The 20,625-nt window shown below is 42.6% G+C and overlaps 1 protein-coding gene across 2 annotated transcripts in view; it reads left to right on the plus strand.

Annotated features, from left to right (window-relative positions):
• LZTFL1 (leucine zipper transcription factor like 1) overlaps positions 1 to 20,625 on the plus strand; it is a 52,493-nt gene that overhangs the window by 27,401 nt on the left and 4,467 nt on the right. The window contains exons 1-7 of one of the 2 annotated variants that reach the window (XM_008526422.2): positions 7,265 to 8,202; positions 12,021 to 12,145; positions 14,375 to 14,569; positions 15,719 to 15,779; positions 16,876 to 16,947; positions 18,454 to 18,519; positions 18,606 to 18,683. In XM_008526422.2, the coding sequence (XP_008524644.1) occupies positions 8,200 to 8,202; positions 12,021 to 12,145; positions 14,375 to 14,569; positions 15,719 to 15,779; positions 16,876 to 16,947; positions 18,454 to 18,519; positions 18,606 to 18,683 (600 nt within the window). In that variant the 5' untranslated portion in view covers positions 7,265 to 8,199. Of the gene's footprint in view, positions 1 to 7,264; positions 8,203 to 12,020; positions 12,146 to 14,374; positions 14,570 to 15,718; positions 15,780 to 16,875; positions 16,948 to 18,453; positions 18,520 to 18,605; positions 18,684 to 20,625 lie in introns of those variants that run through there. The other variant, XM_008526423.2, reaches the window with a different exon arrangement.

The raw sequence follows: 20,625 nt of genomic DNA on the forward strand, positions 1-20,625 counted from the left end.
GTGTGTGCCTTTTCAGTTTTGAAACTAATTTCCAGTTTGTCCTCCAAAAAAGCCATACCACTTTATCCTCCTAGCTACATTGTTAAGGTCTTTCTCCTCGTGCCCTAGGCAATACTGGGTGTTAATAATCTTTAAGTATTTCCTCACTTATGATGAAAGGACTCACTTTGAGCAGAAATGCAGGAGCATCAAGGGAGCTTATCCTAAAAAAGCAGAAGGGGAATCATCTGTTGGGATTGAAGAGGAGGAAGAAGGATGAATGCTTGAGGACTAGGAAAACTTTAGGAGACAGCCACTTGGATGAAGTGGAACAGGAGCTGACCCTGAATGTCTAGGCAGCTGTGAAGCTCAGAGAAAATAGAAAAAAAATTCAAAAAGTTTTTATGAAGCCAATACAGTTCATTATGTGACTTTTCTGGCTTGGGAGCAAGACCGAAAAAATGGATGGCTGGATGGATTTAAGGTTGCAATTGATCAAGTTGGTGTTGTAACAGAGAGTCAACTGGTGAGAAGTAGAAACTTCTCATGGTTGAGTGACGACGTGGAGGACCAAGAGCAGTGACTCAAGGAGAAGGGATGATGGAGCAGAAGAAAATAGGTCACAGTTAGGTCACAATCAGGTCAGAAGCAAAGTTTAAGGAAAGTGAAGGAGCTGAAGCAGTGTTCAGATAGTCAGTGATGATCAGAGAGGGTCATTTCTGAGTTTAAGATTTCAGCAGTGCAATGGAGCTAAAGTGAAATAGGGCTAAAGGTTGCTGGCGGCAGCAGGCAGAGCCAAGACAAAGTGGTGCTAGATGGGTGATCATGAGGGATGGCAAGACAGAAGTCATAGGCCTCAATGAGTATGTTTGAATGAGTGAATGATCCAGAAGTTGGTGGAAGATGGTTGATGGAAGACAGGCAGCAGTGGGTAACTAGAGACAAAAGTGGTTGAGGGAAGAGTCAGTAAGTGACTATGAAGGATGACTACCGGTCCCACCATGGGTATGCGCATTGAGGGGAGGAGTGGTAGGAAGAAGGAAGCTCCCTCTTGGATAAGGAGTGTCCAAGGAAGAAGCGGAGGCTCTTAAGACATCAAGCAATAGAATGTATATTCCACAAGGCACGGAGGAAGCTGGAGAAGGTAAGTGTTGATTAGGATTGCTAACAAGCAATTTAGGGACCCTGAAAGGATTGAATGTGGATTAGCGAGTTTGGGAATCAGGGCATCAGAAGATGGCTAGAAGGATGGAATGGTCCATGTGGAGCTTCCAGGTGAAGGTGTACTGCTGCCCCGCCATGGCTGTGCTGCCAGGAGCTATGAGAGTTAGATGACTGAGCCTGTCCATTCTGTAGGGGCTGGGAGACCAGGCAGCTGGCTGCTGGCCTCTACATATGCATCTTTCCCCACTGCTCTAGCAACTAGCCACATGACCTTGCAAAAGTTACCTACACTCACTAAGCCTCTATTTTGTCCCTTCAAAAATAAGAGTAATCACAGTACTCATCTTGTGGGGTTGTTTTGAGAATTAAATTAAATATTGCATTTTAAACATGAAGCATTTGTTACTGAAATACAGTAAGGATGCATTAAATGACAGCTATAATGACTCACATCACAGAGAGTTTAAAAATATATATCCATTTTGAAGAAATGGATATACATTTTAAATTCTAAGTAAAAAATACACTGGGTATATGGACAGTCTCTCAAACATACACAGAACCTTCTTATGGGGATACAAGCAGAGATCCTAGTAGAAAACTAACCCCATGGTTTTAATGGTTTCTCTCACACAAAATCAAATGTAGAAATTCATACTTTACTTTAAATCTCTTAAAATGAAAAATTATTTCTGTTCTATACATGCAGATATTAAAGTTTGGTTTGTCTTCTGGTTTACACTCAGGTCTCACTATTTTTAAATAAGACCAAATTATATCAGATAAGAACAATTAGGGACCTTTTATCTCCAATTGAATTACTAAAGGTATTGAATCTGTGAGTATTAGCAGTTCAAATTTATCTTGCACAAGTTTGTTCGTGGTTGATTGAACAAAGCTGTCCCCACCACCTTTCTCTAGCTGTACTTGACGGTACTGGGTAAGCTTTGCAGGCTGATCAAGTATGGGCCAAATAGAGTCGCTCCACTCCTGGAAAGACATGCTCCCCTTAGGTTATCACCAGAGCCTTCGGTGGATGTCTTAGCCTCAGTGGTAGCAGTAAACCAGATGTGTGACTTATCTTTATATCTCCTTGGTTTTTAGTGTGGGGTTGGGTTATTTTTTCCCTTTAAAGGTGGTTTGTTTTTCTACTCGTGACTTATTCACCAACATTTTGAGCAAAGCGTTGACATTTTTGGCAAGATTAACTCCTAAAAGTAGATGCTAACCTAATATTTAAGCTCACGCCAGGCTGCTTCAGTTTGTTATGTTCCCTCTGCCCTTTGTACCTTGCGTTCCCAGCTGACTCTTAACAACCCTTCAAGATTCAGTTCAGGGATCTTCCCTAGTGCTTTCCTTGAAGCCCTAGATTAAGCTAAGAGCCCCTTCTCTAGTTTCCCCAAAGGTGACCACATTATGTGGACATGACCTTCTAATGGGTCTGTCTCTCCTTCTCCAGAGTTAGAAACCTTGAGAGCAGGGACGTTGTTTCAATCATCCTTGTTCTCCCAACATCCAATAGGCATTTAAGACGAAGGGCCTAAGGCCTATAAAATGTTTGACATCTGAAATACAATATTTCAGATATACTGTAATATACACTAAAATATTGTGGGCCCACCATATGAAAAGAAAACTACAAAATCTAAATTAGTAATTGTTTTATGGGATATCTCAAAATGTGATATTAAGTCAACTAATCAACTAGCATTCAACTCATAGTTATATAAAAACATAAAGATTAAGTCACAAGAACTAAACAATTTATTCTCAAAAACTCATAATTATAAAAGTTATATAAACGATCCAGAAATTACATTTAACATGGGAAATAGGGATAGCTGAATGTGTTTGACATCATATGATACACTTTCCAAGAGAAGGCATGCCCAGGGCCAAAAACAACCCACAAACCAGTGTCTGGAACTCAGCAGGAATTCACAAATGTTTGCTGAAATGTTCTTGTTTATCTTCAATTCAGTTCTTCAAGCATTGCTCAGAGCTTATTACGGCCCAGCCCTTGCTGGGGGAGCTCAGGTTGATCATATAATAAAGATTCCTTCCTTCAAGGAGCTTGAAATGTAGTAGTAGGAAAGGCAAACAGCTCAAACTGACTAAGAGTGATATTTCCTTTTGCCTTCGTTCTATTTAACCATCCCATTAAGAAAACTTCCATTCATGAAGACAGCTTACACTGGGCCATTCAGACTTTCCAAAGGGACTACCACCCCACCTTTGTAAGCAAAACTTGCTCAGCAAATTTAAGTCTGTTTTCCATTTTCTAAGATGGGATGCAGTTGGTGAACGTCTTTACATTGACAGTAGTCCAGGTACACATTTAGCAAAGATCACAGATCTAGGAAGGCCCACATTCCTGAATAAGACACTAGTACAGGTACTCCATCATTGTATACCTCTTTTTGAAATTTGACCCTTGAAATAAAAACATGTCTAAATGTACATCTCTGGCCACTTCTACTGCCTCACCTAATGAAAATTCTGGTTCCTTGCTCAGGACAACCTTCTTTCCCTCACAATCATCATGCCCACCCACAACTCTTCCACACACCTTTGAAAACCTATCCCAAATTCCATTGCCGTGGGGAAGACTCTCCTGAACGTCTCCTCTCCACCTTCAGTAGAGGCGACCTTTCCCTTCTCTGAACTCCCATGCTACTTATTGTCTGCTTCGAGATTGTTTTGCGAGCTTGCATTTTCCCTTGACTCGATTATAAGGCCATGTTTGAAAGGGACAAATCACATCTTGCTCATTGTTCCCTTCCCATAGTGTCTTTCATGCATTCAGTTTTCCATGAACAATTGCTGCACAGAAGGACTGAGCTTGTGGGTCTAACTCAAACCCATTTGTACACACGAGCGTGTGGAATAAGCATTCGGCAGACATCACCATATTTACAATAAAGTCTTCTTGTACTTCACAAGAAGGTACTTCTCACAACCAATTCCTAACTTTTTTTAGGTAGACTTCACTTTTTGATGACTTTAGTGTTTGTTTCCTTTGGGGTGTTTTAATGTATGGAGATTTATCAGTAAAACTAATCTACATTTGGGCTAAGAAATTACTGTCATCCACACAATCTTAAAGGGGGTTGTAGTATTTTATGGTGAACCACTTCCTTGCCTGACCTCCTTTAATGCATGTGATAGTGATTTCACTAATAAAATTTGTCAGCACCCTCCAGTACTCTGCCGATCACTGGAGCATTGTGAAACCAACCGACTGAGGGAGCAAACAGCAGAAGAACTGAAAATAGCCTCCTGCTCACTAGAGACCCACTCAAATGCCACAGCTCCTACAAAGACACTTTCAATCCTGGGTCCTTCCCTTTATTTTAAAGTCTTGGCTACTTTCTTACTTGTAACGGGGCAGGGTGGGGGAAGTTGGAGGGGACCCTGGTAGTATTACATGCGAGAAGCCATACTCCAAAGGCTCTGCCTTCTTCAAGATAATCCCCCCAAATGATTTTCCCCTAACCATTGCCCACCTACTACCAGTTCAGTGTTTCTCAAACTTTCCTCTTTCCCATATCACCTTCAAGGTTCTTGCCTTTTCTGTGCACCGCCTGAGCTATTTTTCACCCAATCATTTTCTTTGTTATTTTCTCTTTTTACTTAAGGAAAGTTTCACCTTAGTCCCCTCAACCTCACACAAAGATCTATAGAGTAGGGGAAGGTGGGGCCTCCTGAATCCTTCCCCTTCTCCCCCAAGATGCTCACTCTTGGCCACAGAACCTTGCACACAAATCGGGCTCTGTAAATAGTGGCAGAATGAGTGAATCTGTCAAAAGTGCTAAGGAGACCATGATCACCTCCCATTCCTCCTTTTTCCTCGTCTTCATTGTAAACACCCCGAAACTAGTGCTCCCAGTGTTGACTGGTAATTTATAAACTCATAAGAGTCTCATTTTGTAATAACCTAAAAGGACAGAGTTGATCCTCATTTTATTTATGTTGAATTATGCTAAAAGATATATAATGGCCTTGTCTGTATGCCTCTCATCTAGTCCTTCCAAACTGACAGACACACATACATTTTTAAAATTGTCACAGCGATTAAAAAAAAAAAATAGCTCACTACTAAAGTAGGGTGGAGCTGTTCTCCCTCACAGCTCGAGCTGTTTACTTTGGTAATCAACCCAAGCTAGTAAACAACCTGAAGCACAAGTTCAGCCTTTTCCTGAGCCAAATTCATCAATGTAAGACCAAAATACATGTTCATATTTGCTGACACTGTTTAGACAGCTTATGTAACAATATTCAACTCAGCTGGGTAGATTGGCTAACAGTGATATTATAAAATCCTTGGAACAGAAGATTTTAGATTTAAAACAGAATTTTAAATTAAAATAACTAGCTGATGCAGCTTTTCAGAACAACTTTAAAAATCCCAAGCCACAAACATACTCACAAATGAAATATTCACATTATTCACCCACTGCTTTGCTCCCCCTGCATTAATAATACCAAACGAGGAGTTTGACTGTGGGAAAATACACTTAAGATTCCTAGAAATGCAAAGTGATGAACAACTTTGTTTACTTAAATGGCTTAAAAATGTTTACAAAATCCCTTCATCTTGTATCCACAACACCTAGTAAAGTGACCTTCTCTTTATGTGAATTCAGCAAAGGTCTGGTAGTGAGAAAGAACCAAAGGTTGTGAGGATTAACTATTGGAATGGAATATGTCTAGTCCACAGTGGGCACTAAACAGTGGCAACTATGGTCAAAGTCCGCAAACACTCACTGAACAGAAATGTGAGAGATGGCATCAGAAAGTAGAAATTTACCTGAGCTTGGAGGGAGTGATGCTGGGGGGGAGCATTGAGGACCATCCCTCCATGCCTGGGAGGGCTCCAGGCTACACACAGGGGAGACTTCTCAGCTGATCTCGTCCCTGAGGCTTGAGATCCTTCCAAGGGCAGCTGCCTGCCTGTCATCCCTGGATTATCCCAGTGAAGGACTCCCGACTGTGCCCCAAGACTCTGCCGAGCCAAGTGCAAACTGAGGAACTACCCCTTGTCCCTCTGCTTCTCAACAGTCATGGGACACTCACAAGCTCCTCTAAACAGAGGGTGAGGGGCCTTACATCCAGAAGGGTGGGGATAAATTTGGAAGAGAAAGCCCTGTCAGCTCTATTTGGGTGGGACTAAGTCATCAAGAAACTCTTGCCGATAATCATGAGGTTTGGATCCCGGACGTGGCCTGGTGCTTCTGTTACTGGGCAAGACGATATACTCTTCTGAGCTGCCTTTCTTCATCTGACAACACTATTTCCTTCCAGCTCTTACTTTGTCTGAATTAAAAATTATCCGTTTAAATTATTTCCGTTTTACTGTGTTGACCGTTTAACTGACAAACAGGTTTTCCTTGCTGTACTTCCTTTTCTAAAGACATCATCGCTTCATAAGTTAGCTTTATTCTACAGAACTTATCTTCTACCACTTTGTTCTGGCAATGAAAGTTTCAAATTTACAAAGTATTGAGCTCAGTTCTTCGGATAACTCCTCAGCTTTGTGCATAATTCTGCATATCATTTACATTGAATAAAATGAATGTGGCAAGAAATGAAAAGAAAAATGAAATTCTTGAAACCAGAATACGATTTAAGACCCAGTGTCCCAGAATAGTTCACACCTGCTTTCTGGTTTTGCTCTTGAAAACATATTTGTATTAGTTTCATCACAGACTTAAGGGTCAGATGCCCGCACGCAGCCCTCTGAGGTCTTGCACACGTGGCTTTGGCTTTCAGTCTCTTCATCCATAAACCAAACAGGTGGAACCAGGTCTCTAAAATCCTTTCTAGGCTTTTAGGTCCCAATTGTGATCCACTTTAAGTCGCACTGCGTAGCGGCCAAAATCAACAAAAATCCAAAAAGCCTTATCTAAGTTAGGTACCTGTTCATGAGTCGGGGCCAACGCCAAATTTCTCTTCTCAGTTTTAAGTTTCCCAGATTCCCAGAAAGCTCCCCAGTCTGTACTCCTTTTCAGTGTCTATCGAGCTAAGCTCACTTTTTAGCTTCTCGCTGCCTCCCCAGTGACTGTATCTGGCTCGTGTTTCTGTTCTCTGAGCCTGCTGAAATGCCCACTTAACCGCCTGTGCTTTCACCCATCCAGCGCCAAGCCCCCGGCATTCGGAATAATCTATCTCCTCCTCCACCTTTGCCTCTTCTAGGACAGTGTTTTTCAGAGTGGTCCGTGATCACTCCTGGAGTGTCAGTAAAAACTGCAGCTTCCAAGGACCCAAGTTAGACTTCCTGATTCAGAATTTCTGGGGGTGAGGCCAGGGAAGCATCTATTCCACAAGCTTCCCTGGGGATTCTAGGCATAACAGTTTGAAATTCACCTCTCTTTTACCGACTCCGTTTGCAATTATTTTTAAGGGAAAAGGTGCTGTATTAGGGATTTTTCCAGGAATATCAGAGAAAAAGGGACAGAGTGAGGCGAGAATCATTCAAAGCTCTATCCAGGGACCTGGCAGCGCTGGCGCTGGCGGCCTATCTAGGCCAAGAAGGAACTCCCGGAGAGAAGAGAAATAAGTCTGGGGCCCGCGCAGCTGATGCCACGTGAGACTGGTGAGAGGTCGGGAGTCAGCGTCCAGGCCACAGCCCTCTGGGCCGCCAAGGCGCGGGAATTGAGGGACAAGCCCTTCGCAGCAACCCAGACTCCGCGACTCCGCCGCGCGCTGGAGGTTGGGGGGCCCCCAGCGGCCACTGCCCTCTGGTTGCCATTAGCAACGGCGACCGGCCCCAAAGACAGCGTGGCGCGAAAAGGCGGGACTTCCTGGCTCTGGCAGTCAACGCGCATGCGGCGGTCGGCCAGTCACACTGCACTTCCTGTCGCGTGATCTTGAGGACCAATAAAAGTGCATGGCTCCGGAGTCACGTGCCTCCGTTCCCAATAGCAACCGGAGGCTTCTAAACAACGTGCCCTGGCGCCCCAGCCTCCAGGTCCGACTGCCCTCGGTGATCCGGGCCTGGCGAGTCTCCGCCTGGGTTCTCCCGCTCCCCTGGGCTGCTGACGCCTGCCTGCCGCCATGGTGAGTAGCCGGCCCGCTGGCGCTGCACCGCGCCGAGGAGAGGGCCGCGGCGGCGGCTGGAGACACGGAGCGGGGGCCCGGAATGATGGCGTGGCCTGCAGCGGATCTGAGGCCGCTGTTGGGCCTCCCTGAGAAGGGGAGGCTGCGCAGGATGCAGAGGCTCGGTTAACCTCGGCCGAAGCCCTTCCGGGATAATCCTAGGTGAAGCCCTCTCCTAGCTGCTTCGCTCCGCCGCGTCGCTTCATTCCTCGCCTCGGCCTGGAGTGCCCGGGCCAAGTCACACCTCGCAGGTGGCTGGTGGAGAGAGCTGGAGGGAGCTCGCTGCCAGCAGAAGGCGCAGGGCGGGATTCTCGTTCGATTCCCCCAAAACCAAGTTTTTACACACACACACACACCACCCCCACCTCGTTTGGCAGCATAAACAATGACGTGTTAACGGGCCGGGGAGGAGAATGTGATCGAATCCAGCTTTCTGATGTGAGAGGGACTTTAAGAACCCAAGCCCCCCATTTTACAGCTGAGGAAACTTGGATGGCATTTCTTTTGGCCTGTTCAAAAGAGGCCACATTTTCTTGTCTGCTGAAACATATCCCATTTATCTCTCCAGCAGATTTAGCATGCCGACTTAAATAGCAACCGTACTTAGAACAGTGCGCAGTGCTGAAGCGTTCGGGAAAAGGGATGAAACCAGGGTTGGGGGCACCACCGAAATGGGCCACTGAAATACCTCAGCAACCGGAATTCCTATTTAGCCCACACTGTGTTCCAAGCACTCTCTTGCAGCTGAGGTTACAACTGTGCACACCACAGACCATTCCCTACCCTTCTTGAGCTTAGAGCTGGTCCCACTCATTCTCTTGATTGCCCTAAAGTATCACGAACAAGAGGAAAAAATGATGATGGTAATCTTACCCCAAAATTGACATCTGTTCCCATTCTAGCTTCTGTCATTCCTTTCTGTCAGTTTGCTTAACAACTGAGGCTTTGGAGTCAGGCTCAGGTTCTTCATTAGTAAATGCAGATAACAATAATTATGCTAAGGTTGTTAAAATGATAAATGAGAATGCATATAAAATAAATAGCACAGTACCTGTTAAAATATTAAACACTCATTATATGATAGGTTTTATTAGGTTGTGCTCATTTTTATCATTACATTTCCTTATACTCTGCCCTCCCCCTCAGTGTATGGCACAATTTCAGGACACTGACTTGGCCATGCTCTGGTAGGATTCTTGCTCTATGTTTTTAGCTCTTTTTATTATTTTAATAGAATATTTCTGCCATAAAATTTAAACAAATTCTGATTTCCCTATTTGGATGCCTCCATTGTTTCTAAGTATCTTAGAGCTGATCATCATATCTACCTGTCTCATTTAACAGATGGCAAAACTGGTGTCAATGAGGTTAAGTGAGTTGGTAACAGATGGTTGCATAGCTAGATTTAAACTTGGTTTTTAATCCAGTGCCTGTCTGCTTATCCCACACATCAACCTCTTCCTTTATTTCTCGAATGATTTGGCGCGTGTAAATGGAGGGTACGTGTGTGCAGACGGGGAAGCACAGGTTTGTGAATGCCATCTCCTGAGCTGCTGAACTCAGCTGGCCCATTTCTGCCTCCTTTCTCCACTCCCATCCATTTTAGAGGAACTTTGCTGTCTTTTGTCCTAATGTTCATCCTTCTCAGTTTCAGTAATTTTTTTTCTTGGTCTTAGGACAGTCTTAATTCTTCTTGAGAGGAGAGAAAATAATTAACGGATATGAATCGGCCACTTACTCTACCTAAGGCACTATACTAGGAGCAGTGTGGTGTAAGAAGTGATTCATACCCTCACGAGCTTAGTCTAGTTGGAGGAGCAACACCTGAGGAAAAAAAAAGACAACTGATAGTACAAGGTAGTAATCAGCCTGTGGTAGTGCCAGATAAGTAGCAGAGATATGTGCCAGTTTTTGGAGGAAGGCATGAGTAGAATTACTGAGGGTATCTTGGGAGGCTTCACAGAATAGGTAAAACAGGTTTGGCCTTGAAGGATGGGTAGGAATTCAGTGATGAGCTAGAGCATGCTTGTACGGGCTGGTGAGAGCCAACTGTGTGCATTTCTTCTCACCTCTGCGTTCAGTGATATTATGTTGGTGGCTTGAAATCAGTCATGGTGGGAGTATTTATGCCAAGGAAATCAGCACGGGCTACAAATCAGAGTTTTATATCCTACCTCCCATCCCCAGAAAGCATGTTGCTAAACATTTACCAGCATACCACTGGGTAGGATTCCGATTCCGGAGTAGGAATGGAGAGGTACTTTTAGTCACGATCGGGGTAAAGGGAGTGACAGTCTAGGTGGGCAATGTGAAGTCACGCTTCAAGGCTGAGGAGCAGACCAGTCTGACGAAAGTCAAGTGTTCTTACAGTAGAGTCCTGGGAGACAGTGGTAGAGAAAGAGTTTGGGGAGTTTGGAAGGCTTATGAGTACAGATTTAATGGGTACTATAAACAATGAAGAATGATTGAGGATTTGTGTTTATGGGGATTTTTTTTAGCAAGTTGTGACGTTGTTTTGAGATATTTGCAAGTGGTGGGAGATTTTTGCCCATACTTATGTGACTGTAAGAGATGACATTGTTTCTCAAGTAGGTGTTCCGTTTTTGGTTTTTCAATGCCTGGTGGAAATCTGCCTCGTTGTGAGTTACCCTTTAAGTTCGTTTGTCGGGCACACGTTTATTGTGTGCCAGGCACTGTGAGGAGTCCTGGGGATTCCTCAGGGAACCAGAAATGGCAAAGTCCTGCCCTTATAGACTTACGTTCTAAGGAACTTGAGACTGCCGAGGGGAGGTGAGGATGTGGATGCGGAAAAGCTGTGGTGAGGGAGATCATGCCTGAGGACCTTGGGGTCGGCCTCCGCTGTACTGGAGACAGCCCTGTGTGCTGAGCGTGAGAGGTAAGCCTGACAAAGAGGCTAGGAAGTTAGCCCTTTGTCTCCCATAAGAAGGCTATGAGAGACCGAGTTATTCTAAAATAAAGGTAATTCTGACTCATTTAGCCCTACATCAGATGTTCAGTTTTACAATTTCCTTCTTTAATTTTCAGAATAGCTACAAAATGAAAAAGAACTTCATTAATCTCCAGCACAGAATTGTCAAGCTCTCACCTGGTTTACAATCAAGACCAATTAATGGCTATTTCAAAAGCAAATAGATTTTTTAAAGCTGTATTAAGTAGGGTAAGGTTAAGGTGCTTTAATAGATATCCAAAAACAGTAGCTTAAAGAATACTGGAGTTGATTTCTCTCTCACTGGACAGCCATGTCACTGCTCATCTCAGAGGAGTGGGTTGGTGCTGCTCCACGACGTCGTTTAGATACAGGTCCCTCCCATCTTGCTGCTCCCCCAACCCCCAGGTTTCAGAGAAACAGGGTGTGGCAAAGGTGTGCCCCATGTCTGAAGGCTCAGGCTTAGGAAATAGCACTCATCTCTTCCGCTTACCTCCATTGCTGAGAAGCAGTCATGTGGCCACACCTGACTGCAAGGAGGGCTGGGGAATGCCCTCTAGATGGGCAGCCATGCACCCGGGAAGAAGGGAATGCCCTCTAGACGGGCAGCCATGTACCCGGGAAGAAGGGAATGCCCTCTAGACGGGCAGCCATGCACCCGGGAAGAAGGGAATGCCCTCTAGACGGGCAGCCATGCACCCGGGAAGAAGGGAAGAGCAGAATTTAGTGGACATCTAGCAGTCTCCACGACAGGATGTCCTGGATGTTGTCATTGTTGGTCCCTTTATTACATCTGCAAGACTAACAATTACATTACTTTTCTCTCTTTCAGGCAGAATTGGGCCTAAATGAGCACCATCAAAATGAAGTTATTAATTATATGCGTTTTGCTCGTTCAAAGAGGGGCTTGAGACTCAAAACTGTAGATTCCTGCTTCCAAGACCTCCAGGAGAGCAGGTACCAGAGGGCTCCAGAGGACTCCAGTGAGGACATGGGTCCTCTCTGCTAGCCCGTTAGGGGGATGCCGTAGCAGAGGCCGTACAACCCATTGCCGGGATTGTCATGATCAGTCATTCACAGAGGGCAGCTACACCAAGCCTCGTGGATTGTGAACCTCAAGAAACCGGATTGTGGTGGGAGCACTCTATTAGCAGACACGCACATATGATAATTATGGGATTACAAAGTTTCCGAAGGGCAGTGAGGAAATTGTGAAGTGCTTGTGGGTTAATGATTGACTTGGTGTATTAAAGATTCTAGAACTTTATTTACTTGAGTTATTATTTAAAAGATTAGAGCCATATGACATGACAACTAGCAAGAAAACACCTATGCAGTTCATATTGAAGAATTGGGGGAGGGGAACACAGGGGGAAACCGTGGAAAGGTTCCTGACGAGTACCAAGATTGTTAGTTGATTTGTAGCAAAAGATGATAATTAGTTTGGTTGGACCAATAATGGAAGATAATTAAAGTCCACAGAAAATTTATGTTTGATCTAGAGGATAATAGGGAAACCAAAGAAAAGGACTGAAAGAGACCTCAAATTCCTTGGGGATCAGACTTCAGCACACTTAAATGTCAAGTAAGACATAAATGAAAGAGAGCAACAACTGCCCTAAAGCCGTGAACTTCACTCAGTAGCAGACCAGCTACTGGAGACCGTTATCTGTTCAGCCCATTGATCTAACCTGGTAATCTGGTTTCCCAGCCCCAGCAGATGTCAGCGACAGTTTAACTGGCGAGGCTGTGGGACAGCCAGAGAGGGTACTTCATTACTCACTTATGCATCTGGGTACCTTAACTGCTGTTCATAATAATGAACTTGGGTTGCCCAAAGAAAGCATATTTTTTAAGCAGATTTGGTATGTTCTATTAAAGAATATAAAAAGATTGTTAATATATTTAATAAGGACTTTCATCAAAAATATAGTTTTGGGGGCCTGCTCCATGGCCTAGTAGTTAAGTTTGGCACACTCTGCTTCAGCTGCCCAGGTTCAGATCACAGGCGCAGACCTACACCACTTGTCAGCCATGCTGTGACCCACATATAAAATAGAAGAAGATTGACACAGATGTTAGCTCAGGGCGAATCTTCCTCAGCAAAAGAAGTAAAAGTACAGTTTTGATTTTTTTAGAATAGCTAAATTCTGCTGGCTAAGTGAAACATTAAAGAATGGTAAATCAAATAATATTAACTGAGTGTAACTGTGATAAGACTTTGGTGCAGTTCCCGTTTGTCCTTTTGGGCATGAAGAGGAAGATAAAGCTGAGGCAGTCGCTCCTCCTCTGCTGAGTGTCTGATGGCTAAGAGACGGTGAGGGTGGAGGAGGGGAGAGGAAAGGACTGTGTTACTGTGAAACTGTCATTGAAAGTAGGCGCGCACAGAAGCTTCCCCCAGGATTCCGCTGTTGGGCGTGTTGCCGAGATTGCTGGAAATGATTGTGGGGTTGAGTCACCCCCAGTGGGACCATGGGCATGTCACCTCCACCCTCCAAGCCTTTGTTCCATCTGCAAAGTGAGGGGATTGAGGAAGACGGTGCTGACATTCCCTTCCAGCCCAACCTTCTCTCTGTGAGAGCGGCTTTTTAACATTGTTGTTGATGATGTTCATTTTTGTGGAATGGTTAGTGGTCAGTGGAGCTTTGACTCCATTAACGATAAGTTAGGTTTTTTCTTTCGGGTCTCAAGAATGCTAAGAGAAGCAGTATATAATTACCATTGATTTTCTCGTAGGCATTTACTAACATATAAATAGTTCATACAATTATTGAAATCCTAGACAAATAATAGAAAGGAGAAATTACACTTTTCAGGTGACTTTTGAAATTACTAAAAGTGATAAGACTAATTTTAGGGGAGATTAAAGTAAAAAAAAATTTTAACTGAAAAACTAAAGAAAAAACCAGATAAATTGGGGAATGTTTCTGAGCATGTGCTTGTATTAAAGGATGTGCACATTTGAAGAATGAGCCACAATTTAATTGTTTAGATAGACATCAAAAATTAATTGAGCTTAAATTATTTTCAATCTGTTTTATTAATAAAGAAGCTGGTTCCCAGAGGGATTTTCACTATAACCCTTTAATCCTTTAGATGACACGAACGTGGGTTTCTAAGTTGTGTTTTATTTTGTAAATGGTGTTTGTGGTTTATCCTGAATTTTTGGATCACGGTTCTCTCCAGGCTGGTGGAGGAGACCTTCACCGCAGACGAAGTCTCGGAAGTCCTGAACGGGTTGCAGGCTGTGGTCCACAGCGAGGTGGAGTCTGAGCTCATCAACACAGCCTATACCAATGTGCTGCTCCTGCGGCAGCTGTTCTCACAGGCTGAGAAGTGGTACCTCAAGCTACAAACAGATATCTCTGAACTTGAAAACAGGTAATAAAATTTGTACCTGAAGTTATGACTGTAGAGGCGCAAGCTTGATCACAGAAGTTAGCAAATGCCTTTGCTGCTGCTTTTCTTGGGGCAGGTACGTGAGAAAGTTCGGGTAGGGTGGTGGCAGAGCATCCAGTTACTGAGTGATTTCTTAGGTGCCACTCACATCCTCTTCCAAGTTCTGTTTCTACTGCTCCTGGGTGTTTTAAAGGCCTTTCAGATGTAGGAAATTGCTTTTCAGGCCTTTATTAATAATTCCTTACAGTATCTTTATCCTGATCAGTATTATAATTAACTCTTTAGAGATAAATCAACTAAGAAATAAAGACTATGGAACAGTTGAAAAATTAATTCAAATTTATCAGTCCAGTAGTATTGGAAGTTTATAGCTAAATATTTGCATTTAAAAGTATACACATCTTTTAAAGATGAAATAGGAAGTGAAGGAGTATGGAAGGAAACTCTATAATTCACCAACTGTCAGGAGGTGATTGGTGAGAAAACTTTGAGAAACTGACCTATGCAGAAGCTTAGAGGAGCAGTTACGCCATTCACTTTATAAGCTTTCGTACAGTCAGCTCTCGTTTACCTTCGCAAACAGAAGGAAATGATCGGGTGGATCACCCCCAAACCATCTGTCTTTCTTGAGAATTTATCATACTCTTTTTCAGTAGGTATCATGAACTAATTCCATTTTTCCAAGACTACTCTATTAAAATCAGTTTGTCTTTCTTGAACATTTTTTCGCTAACAATTATATTATATAATAGAGCAAGCGCCCTATAGCACCTCAAAAATAGAGTTGACTACAACTTTCCAACACATTTGTATTAACATTGTGGTTCAGTTCTAGCAATTATATTGTATACTCAGTAGGTACAAAATACCAGGTGCTGTGATGTTCAAATTTGAGTCCACGTGGTTTGGATTCTCAGCTATAACTAAATATCCTATGTAGTTATATCAGTAAAGATATATCAATGACATCCTTGATAATAACTAAATACCACTTTTGATATGAAGTTTTGTTCATCTTGCTCTGCTCTCTCTGGTGTGTAATAGATTGGTACTAGTGATTTTATTTTTCTTATGTGTGATACAAATCTATTTCAAATAAATATCTTCTCATATTTGCTTTTTATCTTCAAGAGAATTATTAGAACAAGTTGCAGAATTTGAAAAAGCAGAATTTACATCTTCAAATAAAAAGGTAATCTTTGGTCATTCTAAGTCCATATCTCAATAGCCTGTATTTAAAATCTTGAAGTCACTCAGAGCATTGAGAGGCTGAAATGAGAACTCTCAAGGAAAAGCAGTTAACTCAAGAGCAGAATTCAAAGACTGCCTCTCAGATTTTTAGAAAAAAGAAGAAAACCTTTGGGAGTAACTATGAAAAACTGTTTTTGTCTGCTATCTCACACACACACGTAGGCGAAATCCTTGTAGTCCGTCTGACTCCCAGATAAAGTCTTCATTCAGATGATGCAGAGCACAGGCCGTTGGGTCAGCCAAAGCTGGGTGGACATCCCGGCTCTGTGACGCCCTAACTATGTGATCTTGAGCAGGTCACCTGAGACGGCTGAGCCTCGTCTTCCTCATCAGTCAAGTGGAGACAATACTAGTGGTTACCTACTTCTTTTCTTAATCATTCTCCTTTTTGCAGTGACTACTTAACATTCCATTGTCTAGATGTCCCATAAATACTCCGTGGTGTTGGACAGTAATACTGCTGGGATGAATCCATGAACATGCACTTACAAAATAATTTCCCACTTATTCCTTTGGTACATATTTCTGGCTAAGAAATCTCTAGGTCAGACAGCGTGGATTCTTTTGTTTTTAATACATATTGCTAAACTGACAGAATATTTGTGCCAAGTTATTCATCTATAATATAATTGCCTAAATCCTCATCAATATTACAGCTTCCCCAGAGTCTGGGGTTTAGGCAGAAATGTCTGTTCCAGCTCCCAGAGGTGAAAATCCCAGTGCCTAGATACTAGGATCTATATCTGCTCTGGGTCTGAGCGCCTTCCCTCCCTCCTGTTTCTTCCACCTCTACTTTTTAAAAAACATATAAGGATGAATTTCATTTTTATCTCTAACTTATATTGGGCCCTGTGGGCCAGGCACTGTCCCAGGCGCTGGGACGTAGCAGAGACGCAGACAGTGAAAATCCCCACACTGTGGAGCTGCCATCCAGTGGACATATTGACAGTGCCTTCCATTAGAAAGTACAAGTGTCCACTGATTACACATGATTTATTCTATGGCGATTTCAGTTTTGTTTCTTTATTTCATTTCAGCCCATCATAGATATCATAAAGCCAAAACTTGCTCCACTTAATGAAGGTGGAACAGCAGAACTCCTAAACAAGGTAATTTTGTCATCGTTTTGAGAAATGGCAAACTCTCTAATTACGTATTCTCATTGCCTGCACAACTCTAGGGTAGAGAACCTGAGGTGGAAGGAGGTTGATTCAGGCTTTGGTCCACTGAGGGTAATTAATCCATCGTAGTAGTGTTACTTTATGTTACCCACTGGGCCAGAGGAGGGCATACTTACCTTCCAGAGAGTCCGAAACTGCTCCTGATTGCGTCTTTTCATGGTGAAGTGAAGAGCATGAAATTTTTGCAGTGTTTACTGATGGATGTTTGAAGTTTATGATCTATGATAACAATGAAGAGATTTTTTTTATTAGGAGGTTTATAAAAATTAATTACCAATATACAAATATTTTTCATGACTCCTGTATTCTCAACACTATGGTAGATATTGTTAGATAAAAAGAAGAGCAATACCTGGTCCTTTGCCCTCAAAAACCTTATAGTCTCATTGGGAAGGGAAAACTAATATTCTAAAAATGGAGACAGGGGCTGGCCCTATAGCCGAGTGGTTAAGTTCATGGGCTCTGCTTCAGCAGCCCAGGGTTTCACTGGTTCAGATCCTGGGCGTGGACATGGCACTGCTCATCAGGCCACGCTGAGGCAGTGTCCCACATGCCACAACTAGAAGGACCCACAACTAAAATATACAACTATGTACTGGGGGGATTTGGGGAGAAAAAGCAGGAAAAAAAAAGAAGATTGGCAACAGCTGTTAGCTCAGGTGCCAATCTTTAAAAAAAAAAAAAAAAAACGGAGACAGGGGAATGTTAACCTGTGGGCCAGGTGCCACAGGGTGGCAGAGAGGACACGTTCCATGTGGGTAAGAGTGGTTGAGGACAGCCTCTTGGGAAGGCAGTGCCTGAGCTAGGCTGAAAGGCAGAGACATGAAATTGTGAGAGGGAAGAGAAGGGCCCATGGCAGGCAGGGGGACAGAATGGGCAACAGTCAGAGGCAGAAAGAAGGCTGGCATGATTTGAAACAGTGCACTGCTCTCTGACCAGGCCAATGTGTGTACTGGAATGTAGTGAAAGGTAAGACAGGACTGACAGGTGACTCTCATGATGGAGCTGCGTAAGAGCAAACGCGTTGGTGTCAGCTCAGTCAGAATCCTTTAGGCCTTGGACACAGAGTATTGGAATGATGACGATCGTGTTTTTAGGATAAGTGGTAAGTGGTGTGCGATATGGGCCAAGACTAGACGCCAGAGTTGCAGGATCAGCTAGGTGAGAGATGGCAGGGGAGGGGGAGTTTAGAGAAAGACTGAGAACAAAGGGCTAAAGAGTCTGAGAGACTGTGGGAGAAGAAACTAGAAGTCTTAGACCCAAAGAAGACACAGGTGTTGAGGCTGGTGGGCTGGTGAAATCGGGATATTACCAATGACCAGGGCATTTTGAGTTGTTATATAATTTTAAGATTAAGTTTTTAAGTGAAACAAGTAATTTCAAGTCTTAAAAATACTTTGGCTAAAATAATAAAACTTGAATTTACTCACAAAGGAAATCTTAAGACTTCAAGAAGAGAATGAGAAATTGAAGTCAAGGCTGAAGACTATTGAAATACAGGTAACTGCGCAATACTTTAACAAAATTATTGAAAGAGTTACTTACAGACTAAATACCGAATGTGTTTTGTTTAACCTTGATTATAGGCAACAGAGGCATTGAATGAGAAGTCAAAACTAGAAAAAGCACTGCAAGATTTACAGCTTGATCAAGGAAACCAAAAGGTAAAATAAGTCGTAGCTATCTTTTTCACATTTTCTAATAGAATAAGGTTATACTTAACATTGTCTTAATTACTGTTCATTATGCCCCACCCCCTGCCACTCCCTGAGAGGGATGCCACTGTTGTCCTGCATCGGGACATCCTTGCCCAGGAAAGGTCAGGTGAGGGCCGGGGAAGGGCCCAGTGGCAGCTAAACGGCTCACGTGCCTCACATGTTCCGAGAGCCCATCGGCATACAAGATATTCTTAAGTTTATTTTTTAAAAGTTCTTCCCCCTTTCACTTTGGCATTCCAATTACAATGGGCAAAAAGGCAATAAAGGAAGTGTTTTCAGTTAATTGAATTTGTATTTTGGTTTTATCAGAACTTATTATTACTTAAGTTTGCCTTCGGTGAGTATGACAAAATGGAATGAATTTACTGGTTGTGCATCTTCCAGCCATCAGTGTCTAGCAGTACCTGTGTACTGCACTGAAATCCAGTGGTGAAGTTCCCCAGGCTTGTCTGAGGGGAATCACTGACTGAGTATCGCTCCCCCTGCTGGAAGTTATTGTGTGCACAGTTCTGCCTCCTGTGGCCTTTCCATTAAGGGTGGATCCTGTACTAGGATTTCATGTCAGCGGGACCACTGCGATTTTCAGTGCAGCACTGGCTTTTCTGATAGTTGTATTGTCATTGTAAATGTCTATTAAACAATCCCCAAACCTACTTCATTGGACTTTTGTTACGCTTTCTCTATGGAAAATTTCAAACATAAACAAAACTAGAGATAATAGTATAAGGCACCCCCAGGACTTATCACTCCACTTTATCATCAGGCATGGCTAATCTGGTTTCATAGTTACCTTTCCTTTCCTCTCCCCTCCCCTGTTTTTTTTTTTGGCAGCAAATCTCAGACATTACATCACTTTGTCTGTATTTTTAAAATAGGAGGATACTTCTTATATGGCTTTAAAAAAAAGGAAAATATATATGATTTTCAATCATTATATACCAAGGACCATAGAGTTATAAAACAAAGAGCTAAATATTCCAGAACAGCTTTATAATTTCTCATAAGCAAAACAATTGCAAACATTTTTGGATGATGAATTTGTTTTAAAAGCCATTTTGGACTTTGCTCCAATTTTACTTTTAAGATTTTGGCACGAGCAAAATGCATACACAACTTCACTAGTTGCAATGAAATAAAATCTTTTTTAAAGACCAAATTTCAAAAATGAGAAAGGAATTTTTCTTTTATTGATAATACTGCTTCATCTTCATATTTAGCAATTATAGACCATTTTCCTGTCTTATTAATACAACTCTTCTGTTACAAATTTTATCCACTCAAAAACAAGACCCAGGTGGGGAGAAGATCCAGCTGTTGTGTTATACTGACAAAGGGTGCAAACGTGCATATCACTAGTTAATATGAAAAACTTAGAACCTTGTAAATTTAGCAAACCATATAATCAGTAAGCATTAATTAGGTTCTCATATTTATTGAAAATGAGTAAAACATATGACTGTTACGTTTTTTATGTAGATTATATTAATGTTATTATTTTTCCATCTGTATCATTTAAAATTCTTCACCAGGATTTTTTTTTAACTTGACTTTTCAAAAATGAAACCTAATTGCCATCCTAACCTATTTGACGCGCAACCTTGTCAAATTTAGAATCTCACCTCTCTCCTGTTCCTCTTCAGAATTCCAGCAGTTTGTAAATCACATTTTACGTCCTTGGAAATCAGTGACTGCTGAGTGTCTGCCGTGTGCAGGACACCCTGTGCACTGAGGGCTGAGGGCACGCTGGGCATGCTGGCGACCCTCGCGAAGCTAGAGCTTTCCCAGGCTGGCAAGGGACGCTAACGTGCTTTCATCTCATGATGTTGAATTACCACACTAAAACAGTTACTGTTTAGGATGTTAACATGAATTTATGTTAATGTATGTA

The sequence above is a fragment of the Equus przewalskii genome, chromosome 15 (assembly GCF_037783145.1).
Source record: "Equus przewalskii isolate Varuska chromosome 15, EquPr2, whole genome shotgun sequence".
NCBI lineage: Eukaryota > Metazoa > Chordata > Mammalia > Perissodactyla > Equidae > Equus > Equus przewalskii.